The 10,425-nt window shown below is 36.8% G+C and overlaps 1 protein-coding gene across 2 annotated transcripts in view; it reads left to right on the top strand.

Moving 5' to 3' along the window:
* LRP6 (low density lipoprotein receptor-related protein 6) overlaps nucleotides 1-10,425 on the top strand; it is a 158,874-nt gene that overhangs the window by 94,179 nt on the left and 54,270 nt on the right. For both annotated transcript variants that reach the window (XM_011993647.1, XM_011993648.1), the window contains exons 5-7: nucleotides 2,200-2,331; nucleotides 4,878-5,274; nucleotides 6,370-6,541. In XM_011993647.1, coding sequence (XP_011849037.1) covers nucleotides 2,200-2,331; nucleotides 4,878-5,274; nucleotides 6,370-6,541 — 701 coding nt within the window. The remainder of the gene's footprint in view (nucleotides 1-2,199; nucleotides 2,332-4,877; nucleotides 5,275-6,369; nucleotides 6,542-10,425) is intronic.

Genomic DNA, 10,425 nt, shown 5'->3' on the forward strand with positions numbered 1-10,425 from the left:
CGAGGTGGCGGGCGCCTGTAGTCCCAGCTACTCAGGAGGCTGAGGCAGGAGAATGGCGTGAACCTGGGAGGCGGAGCTTGCAGTGAGCTGAGATTTGGCCACTGCACTCCAGCCTGGGCGACAGAGCGACAGAGCGAGACTCCGTCTCAAAAACAAAAACAAAAACAAACAAACAAACTCTTGGGCCAGGCGCAGTGGCTCATGCCTGTAATCCCAGCACTGTGGGAGGCCGAGGCAGGTGGATCACTTGAGGTCAGGAGTTTGAGACTGGCCAACATGACGAAACCCCGTCTCCACTAAAAAAACAAAAATATTCGCCAGGTATGGTGGCGCATGCTTATAATCCCAGCTACTTGGGAGACTGAGGCTGGAGAATCACTTGAACCCAGGAGGTAGAGGTTGCAGTGAGCCAAGATCGCGCCATTGCACTTCAGTCTGGGCAACAAGAACGAAATTATGTCTCAAAAAAAAAAAACAAAAAAACACACAAAAAACTCCCTCTTCTTTTTAAATGAAAACTCCGTTAATCTAGAATATATTTGAATTTAAGTACCTCAGCTTGCTAAATAAAATACCTACTTAAACTTTTCTGCGTACCCCTCCCACCTTGTTTTCCTTAGTTTTGGTTCTATTTTTGGTCAGCCTTTACAATGACTTGGGCTATGACTGCTGAGAACTTTTAAGAGATGACTGGAATTAGGTTTAAAAGGAATATGAGAATGTTAAGGGTTTGGCACTTTTGTGTAAATAAATGTCTGGCATCTGTCTGAGTGTATTTCAGATTTTATTACATAGCCAAAAATGAAGAGTTTTTGCAACATGTGTTGCTTTATATTAGGTCTTTCAATTTAGGGGGAGATAATCAAATATTGAAAGTGTTATGTTGGAATCTGATGATCATGAGCCCATAAAAATGTTTTTAAATGTATATGTTACTCTTCTGTACAAAAGAAAACATTCAGTCACTCGTATGAATTTTTTTTATTCTTCATAGGTCTGAAAAGAGAATTTTCCCTGTTTTTTGTTTGCTTTTTTGAGATGGAGTCTTACTCTGTTGTGCGTTTATGTGATCACGGCTCCCTGCAGCCTCCAACTTCCAGGCTCAAGTGATCTTCCCACCTCAGCCTCCCGAGTAGCGGGGACTACAGGCATATGCCACCACACCTGGCTAATTTTAGTATTTTTTATAGAGGTAGGGTCTCACCATGTTGGTGACCCAAGCTGGTCTCAAACTCTTGGGCTTAAGTGACCCACCTGCCTTGGCCTCCCAAAGTGCTGGGATTACAGTCATGAGCCACCATGCCTGACCTCCTGTTTTTCTTTTTAAATGGCATTGTTGGTCCTTTGTGTTTTACTAATTTGAGAATTTGCAGTTATCTTTCATGTTGGTTACTTTTATCTTTCATGTTCCATTGGTCTCCATCTTATGTTGATTTTTTTCTATGAGTATTGTTTGGACATATCCTTTTCCATAATTTCCAAAGTTTGCTAATTAGTTTTCTCTACTTTTCATTTTCTCCTTTTTTCTGCTTATCCCTTGTGTTAATCTTCCCAAGGCATGACTTTTCAACATAACTACTTTTCTTGGCTTTCAGTGTCCTTCACTTTAATCTATTCCCATTCTTTGTACTCATTCAGCTTTAGTTCCTTTTAGTTAATAGAAATCTTAACCTCCAGTTACACTGTTCACCTGATTATCTTACCCAGTTTGTAGTCCCTAAAGTTTTATTCAGATAGCTTTACCATACTTTGAAATGTCCTCTTATCTATCCATCCTATCCTTGAAGGCTCCTGTGCTATATATACTCCACAAAGCTCTTCAATTCTTTAAACCTCAGTGGGTTTTTTCCCATATGACTCTATACTTATTGTCTATAATGTGCAAAATAGCACTTAGTTTTATTGGGTTTTTTTTTTTTTTTTAGTTTTGCTTTTTGTTAATTTTGTTTAACTGACTGAATTGTAACCTCTTTTAGTGCGGGGATCTCCTGCTTTACTTCTTGTGTATTCCTCTTTGAATACAAAATACTAAGTAAATTCACACTGATTAATTCCCGTCTTTGCAGATGGTTTGATAGTCAAGCACCTGCATGACATTTGGTAATAATTTTGGCTTATCACAGTTGTTCATGTTATGGTTGTTAACCTTTGTGTACTTAGTAATCATTGGTATTAATCAATGTGATTTATATTTGACAGCCACAAATCCATGTGGAATTGACAATGGGGGTTGTTCCCATTTGTGTTTGATGTCTCCAGTCAAGCCTTTTTATCAGTGTGCTTGCCCCACTGGGGTCAAACTCCTGGAGAATGGAAAAACCTGCAAAGATGGTAAGAAGATATTATCCAAAATGAAAAATTTTATAACTATTGGAATTCTTTATGATTTGTTTTCTCTATAATCAGCTCTCTAGGTTATACTGCTTTGGGAGACCAGTCACTTAATTTCACACATGGTTATAGAATAGGAGTGTTTTGTTCTGTGGTATCACTTGAATGCTATTTTTTAAATTACTTTAGTGTTTTAAATAACATATTTTTGAAAAAAGTTACTCGTATCTTTTCTGTCAAATCTCATAGTCATTGATATCACAGTTGATACTTATGGAAATGAGTATTCTCATAAAGAATATATTGTTAACAGGTAGCATTTGTGAATAAAGAACCTGTGAAAGAATGTTTATTAAACTTTTAGCTACAAGGAATATCATGAGATATATTTTATAACAAATTATTTAAGGACATTTTAAATTGCTTTTTAACAACAGAGAGATTCTTTCAGAGCTAGAAAAAAAAATCCATATTGTACTGTTTAAAACAACTTCTTTTTATACTTAAGAAACACACTTTGCCTCTTCTCCTTACTCTTAATTCCCTGTAGAGAGAGGGCATGTTGGAGAAAGTATACTGATTTAGGACATTTTAAGGGACTTCCAGTTTGGAAGAACACCAGTTCTTCTGTTTTTCTTCTTAATGAGAATGTTATTCTTCATTATCACCCCTATGGATCACCATCTGGTTCTCTAGCAACCAGCAAGACCTGGTAAGAAAATTGTTTTATTTAGCTGTGGCTTCTTTATCTAACTCTGAAAAGCAGAAGCCTGTGTTTTGGAGTGTGTTAGAGTCCCTGGCAAGGGGGCCAGGGAGTCAGAGAGATGGAATTGAGTCTGTGTACAGGATGTTTGTTATGACTTGGCATTGATAAATTACCCTCATAGTAAAAGGTGAAGCTGGCTGACTCTTGTCAAATGGTTTCCATGGCAGACAACAATTTGGTTTCAATTTAAAACAAAAGGTTTTTGTAATGTTGCTTTTTTCTTTAAAAATGTAGCCTGACTTTAAAACAGAGGATTTATTTTAGCAATAATGGTCTATCTGCTCCCTCACAGCAGTGCAAGTGTACATATTTAACCAGTTTTGAATTTCATATGTGCATTTGGCATGTAGTACTCTTAAGTTAACTGTTATGTTTTGATCACCTTGCTCAAATTAACAGCTCTATGACTTCTTTGTGAAGTTCTGGGCTGGCTCCTTTTGGCTGTTAGCTGGGGCAGTGAATTGTACAAAGTTATTCCTACTTGGTTCCTGCAGTGGCATTCGGGCTGTATTTTCTTCAAGTTGGATTCATTTATAATTAGCTCTAGAGTGGAAGAGCCGATATTGAGAGGCTTCACTCCTCTTCTCAGTTTTTTAACTTGTAATTGCAGGTTGATTCTTGAAGTTTATATGCCAGTATTTTGTTTTGGACTCATTTATTTAGCTGGGAATCTTTTCTTGTTCTTTCAGTTGTCAATTTGCTTACTGTCTTTTATTAGCTTCTTATAATTAGATGGTTTTTTGCTGGTGGTTTACTTGAACATTTAAAATGAAAAAAAAATTGAGCTCAGTATCCTCATTCTTAGTTATGTGGTTAAATATTTGGGGCTTGGGCTTAAAACAGTTCGTAAATAAACCTAATTTAAAATTCAGTAAAATAAAAATCTGAAAGTCTTTATTTTTTTAATACTGTTGGTAAGTATTAGTTAATATTTCTTGAGTACTTACATGTTCAGTACCTTCCTGAGTTTTAGATTTATCTCCTTTAATCCTTACAGCAGCCTTACAAGGTATAGATGAAGAAACTAGGCTTAGAGGGATTAGATATTTTCCCAATGTTTGTGTAGCTTCTTGAATCAAATTATATTGGATCCCCAACTCTTAACCACTGTGTTATGTTTATCTGGTTCCTTCCCCCTACTGCATGCAGCTGTTTGCTTCTCCATAGCTTGCTTTGTCCTCAATTCTGTGAGGTATTGCCCTGTATTTCTCTTTGTTAAGACAGCTTTACTGAGATGTAACTTATATACCATATAAAATCCATCCATTTTTTAAATTGTACAATTCAGTGACTTTTTAGTAAATTGACAGAGTTATACAGTTATCACCATGATCCAATTTTAGAACGTTCCTGTAAACCACAAAGATTCTTGTCCTAAATTTCTTTATCTTTTTTTAAAAAATGCTTCTTGAACAAAGGATCTATATCCTACATCTCCTTCTCCTTTAATACTCAGCTACTTAGCTTCTTAGTCATTACATAGTCATTATTCATTGTACTTTTAACTGGCTGGATTAATTCCAGTGAAACCATAGAGTGTATCACAACTTAATTTGGAGAGTTAGCCATTAAACAGTTTGACTTCAGAGTAGATTCTTCCTATTTCACTGTATTACTTTCCATTTCCACTGTAAAGAGAGCTCATATATCCTTTTGTGTTAATTTATGTATATTTTATATTCATTTTATATTTATTTTTCAGTTGTTGATTCTTTATCTAGAGCGGGTAAATTTTACCTCTGGGTTTCAAACTATTCTTCATTTCACTTTGTTGTTCTAGGTGCCACAGAATTATTGCTTTTAGCTCGAAGGACAGACTTGAGACGCATTTCTTTGGATACACCAGATTTTACAGACATTGTTCTGCAGTTAGAAGACATCCGTCATGCCATTGCCATAGATTATGATCCTGTGGAAGGCTACATCTACTGGACTGATGATGAAGTGAGGGCCATACGCCGTTCATTTATAGATGGATCTGGCAGTCAGTTTGTGGTCACTGCTCAAATTGCCCATCCTGATGGTATTGCTGTGGACTGGGTTGCACGAAATCTTTATTGGACGGACACTGGCACTGATCGAATAGAAGTGACAAGGCTCAATGGGACCATGAGGAAGATCTTGATTTCAGAGGACTTAGAGGAACCCCGGGCTATTGTGTTAGATCCTATGGTTGGGTAAGAAGCTCTACTGATAGCAAATTCTGTGTGGTGTTTCTGCTTTACACAGGTTCCTAAAAACATTGACTAAGATAACATGACATATATATAAAAAACATGACATACATATATATATATAGGTTTCCAGTAAACAGCTCTTTAATGACTGTCTATTTTTAGGGTATGGTGATTGGAATACAATCTCAAGTTTAAAAATTGCTAGTTTTTTGCATTGGATGTCTTAGATATTTTTTCTTTCTAAATTAAGTCCATGTTTGCTGACTTTGGGTGTTGTCTGCAGATTTTGCTCGGATTGCATCATTACCATGAAAAATGTGGAAAGAAATTGTTTTGAGAACTCTTTCCCTTCCCCTAGAAGCTTTAATTCCATTTTCAGTACTTTATAGTAAGAATATAGCTTAACTTTTATTTCCCTAAATACATGAATAACTTGATTTCCAAAACTTTGTCAGCCCATGCAGCTTTACTTCTAGTTTGTTGTTGTTTGTTTGTTTGTTTCGTTTTACCATGCCACCCGGATCATAGTCCAGGGAAGTACAACTTTTTACATACTCAACAATTTTATTATTACTATGAGATTTATTCTGAGGATGAGCATAGTGACAAATTACACCTCAGTATGTACCAGTGCCTTAGATGCCTTAGAGCCATTTAAACATCCAGGAGCCATAAGAATCACTTAGCACTGCAGCAAGAAACAGTTATTTTGAGAATTCAGTTTGCCATCTGACTAATACTGCTGGGATAAGCCTTTTGTGCCAGAGATGACAAGCCACCAAGGAAAAGAGAGAAAGTTCATGGAAAAGGGCACACAATGTTTTTTTTTTAAAAAAGAAGTAAAACTGTAATCTCATTATTGGGAGGCATTTTCAGGATTGGCTCTAGAACACGCTGTTTGATCTGGAAATTTCCCACAATCTTATATACTGCTGTGATAAATGTCTTAAACACACTCTTCATATGCTTTTTTTTCCCTTCTATGCCATTAACCGATGATACCAGTGTAATAGGAGGGGTGGATCTCACCTTCAGAATATCTGAAAGTTACATTTTATTATCTATTTTTAGCTCATTTTCTGTATACTTCTATAGGTACATGTATTGGACTGACTGGGGAGAAATTCCGAAAATTGAGCGAGCAGCTCTGGACGGTTCTGACCGTGTAGTATTGGTTAACACTTCTCTTGGATGGCCAAATGGTTTAGCCTTGGATTATGATGAAGGCAAAATATACTGGGGAGATGCCAAAACAGACAAGATTGAGGTTTGTTTTTTGCTTTTTCATTTTCAAGCCACTTTTATAATGGGTTTTGAGTTGACAGTATAATAATTTGAGTACAGGTATTCTTTCTTCTTAACAGTTGTCTGGGGTGCCAAAGGTACGTTTTACAGAAATTTTAGTCAACCTTCATGATTCTAGGGATAATATATTCTCTTCCACATAATCCTGGTATAGAGAAATGTATTGGTATGAGAAATGGCTGTTGATCAGTTTCTAGTCTTAAAAGGTTATATAAGTGATTTTCGTCATTTTGGGTAAAGCCACTGCCTGAATTTCCTAGGGGTAATTTCTGCAAACCAAAATTATGTAAGCTCTATACTGGAAGAACTGGCTGTCCTAAGTTAGGAAAACAAAGTCCATATGTATGCGTGTGTGTGTGTGTGCGTGTGTGTGTGTATATATATCTTTTATTGCTGTTACTGGTGTTGGGGTGGATGGTAGAATATGTTAAATAATATGCTGATTACATGCAAACAATTTTAAAATTGATTTATGGGCTGTGTGGGAGCAAGACTAATTAACCAATGGTTGGCAAAAAAATATTTACCAAGTGGTAGAATTAAGTTTGTGGCAATCAAATAGATTATGGTGAAAATAATCAGTGATTAATATTTTATCAGAATGTTTTGTTAGTGGCATATATCTCTGATATTGGTGTTAAGTCTAAAATTAACAACTTCGAATTAGACTTTGCTACAGGTCTTATGGATCACATAGATAAAACAGAGTTAGGATCTCAATTTTCCTTTGGGGGAAACTTCTCATACAAGGATGGCTTTAAATGACTCTTCAGAGAGACACTGTACACATCTAATGGACAGAAAATTCAGACTCTAGAACAGTTGTTTTAGAAAGGTATTCTGTAGAGTACCTATGACTCTGAGGGAATAATGACTTAAAGGGCCTTGCTTCCAAAATGGAAACTTGGAATAGAAGAAACCCCGTTAGTATTCCACCAGGCTCAAATACTGAAAACGGCATCTGTTGTTCTTGCAGCTGGTTTTCATTAATAGAAACTTTTGCATAGACTCCATAAATTTTCTCCCTGTTAGTATTTCACTGCCTCCCACTCTTTTCAAATCCAAGTTGATGTTTGAATCTTTTAACAGTTGGAGTGCATTGCTAATGAGACAGAGGTTATGAGTTCATGTTTCAGACAGGCTTTTAGCTTCATTTTGGTCTGCTTGAATATAGATTGCCTACCTAATCCCATCTAGTCCACACCTGTGGATTATGAACTATACATGAGTGTATAGGTATGAGTATGCTTAGGAAAACAGTTTAAAGCCCGTATATTTTAGAAGAATATCTGCAAGAAAATTTACGTAAGGAATGCATTCAATTTATTATCACACAAGGTTTTTAAAATTCCATATTTGGTTTTGCCCATCTTAGCCTGTTATAACTGACTGATTAGCCTGAAAATAAAATCATTTGTTTCTTACTGGGAAATATGTCAAGGCTCATTTTTCCCACTTTAGGTATAATACTTTAGATACAGAAATCTATTCAGAATAACAAATAGTTCAGAAGGGATTCAGAGAACGACATCACAATTTATGGAGTTCTGAGTGACTGTCTTTAAGAATAAAAATTAATACACTTTATATAACAATATATAACATTGAATAAATAGGATGTATTTTCCTAGTTTGTAGTGAGTGCAGTAGATTTTAAAATTAGAATTCCTTTTCTGGCCACTTTGTTATGTTTTCTTGAGCCATGCTCATATACGTATACATACACACACACATATAGTGGCGTCATTGGCTCCTTCAGCCTTTCTTTCCTTCTTCCCTGTATGGTACCAGCATCCGTAAACCTGTTTTTAATTTTTTTTCATTCGTTCATTCATTCGTTCATTTGTTCCTTCATTCATTCATTCTTTTAATCTGCAAAGGCTCTGTCACCCATAAATCTTGTTTTTAGATCCATCTTTCTCCTTCTAGGTTTGCTGGAACACAACTGCTGTTTGATTTTTATCCCCTTTTTATAGATTGATGTTTGTGGTAAATTTACTTCTGTATACATGAAGACCTCCCTTTATAATTTCCCCTGGAGATTCTGATGAGTTTTCACTATTAGGACATCAGAGCCTTTGCCATTTTATTTACATAGGCACATCTAGGAAATAAAGAGAGCATATAGTTATTTATTCCCTTCTTATGTTGATGTAAAATCTGATGCTTGGCAAACTAAAGAAAGAGTGCAGCTCTTCGTCTAAATTAGTCTTGCATAACTGGGGGAGAAAAACTGGGGTTTCCCATCCTGAGACTAGTAGTGATTCTAGGAGCAACTGCTTCTACCAGCTTTTCTTCTCCCTTGACTTGATAATACTGAACTTGAAAACTTTTAGAAAGATATGTAATTTTAAAAATCCCTCTTTTTCCAAGAAGTGTATTTGCTAGCCTTTTGTTAGTGGCAGCTGATCCTAGATACTGATCTAACCCTAGTCTGGGTGACGTTGTCCCTTCTAGTCCCATTTTCCTTAGAAAGCTTCCTAGCTTTTGTCATGCCTAAAAATGAAACCTGCTTTTCGTTGGGACTATAAGAGAGTATCAAATTATGGTTGTGTTAACCTTGGTCTCTTCTGAAAGACTTAAGAGTCTGGTTGGCCAGGCGCGGTGGCTCACGCCTATATTCCCAGTACTTTGGGAGGCTGAGGCGGGTGGATCACGAGGTCAGGAGTTCGAGACCAGCCTGGCCAACATGGCAAAACCCTGTCTCTAGTAAAAATACAAAAATTAGCTGGGCGTGGTGGCGGGCACCTGTAATCCCAGCTACTCAGGAGACTGAGGCAGGAGAATCGCTTGAACCCTGCAGGCGGAAGTTGCAGTGAGCCAAGATCATGCCATTGCACTCCAGCCTGGGAGACAAGATGCAAGACTCCGTCTCAAAAAAAAGAGTCTGTTTGGGATCACACTGTTGTATATGTGTTTATAGGACATTTGGAAAGAAAAGATAATTATTTGGTAAATTATTATGTAGCAAGGTAAGACATAGTAAACCTATTTGTCTTGAGTGGATCACATGGGAAAGTCTCATTGTGTTCACTCATTTATGCTACCTGCTCACTTAGTGGAAATTCTTTAGATCAGCTTCTCACTTCCTCTTTTGTAAGTGGCGATGTGCCCAGATGCTGGCTACATTAGGGAAACCAGGGAGAAGGAATGGGGAATTCTAGGTATTAGATGTGTTTTTATGTTATACAGAGTTGTAGAAAGAATGACTAGATTTAACCTAAGCTTCTGGAAGGAGGGATTGAGCATAGGGCATTGCTAGTGATGTCACATTTTTTTAAAAAAATGGTTGTGGTATTTGGCTTCTGCTTTAGTAGAATAACATATATGTGAGGGTATGTCTGTTTTCCCTACTTGTCAGGTGATAGTGGCCACCTATCTGTAGGTGTTATTTAAAAGGTGCTTGCTAGTACTTGTTTATGTCTCTTCTTCATTATGCTGAAATGACTTCATTGCCTTTTGTGGACAAACCTAGTTTACTTGTCTGCACTGTACTTCTGCCACCACCCCCTCCCCGCCTCCCGATTTTTACTATATTGTTGTGGGGCCTTCCCATAATAAGTACTAAAGCATTAGCAGAAAGAATAATTTTCATGTTTTTGATAGGGGAAAGATCAAAAGCCTTTATTTCGATTTTATATGACCCTGCAGGAGGCAGAACAACATTGTCTTAACAGCATTCCTTTTTTTGGGGGGGTCAGGTTTTACTGCTGAAAACGTCTGTTGCACTGAGGGCCTGTAGTACTTCTTACTAATAGCAAAGATATGTCATTGATAATTTATAGGTTTAAAGCATTTTTGCCATGGTGTAAAATTCAGAATGTACTATTAGCTTATATTTTCTTG

Source organism: Mandrillus leucophaeus, unplaced genomic scaffold, assembly GCF_000951045.1.
Source record: "Mandrillus leucophaeus isolate KB7577 unplaced genomic scaffold, Mleu.le_1.0 Scaffold431, whole genome shotgun sequence".
Taxonomy (NCBI): domain Eukaryota; kingdom Metazoa; phylum Chordata; class Mammalia; order Primates; family Cercopithecidae; genus Mandrillus; species Mandrillus leucophaeus.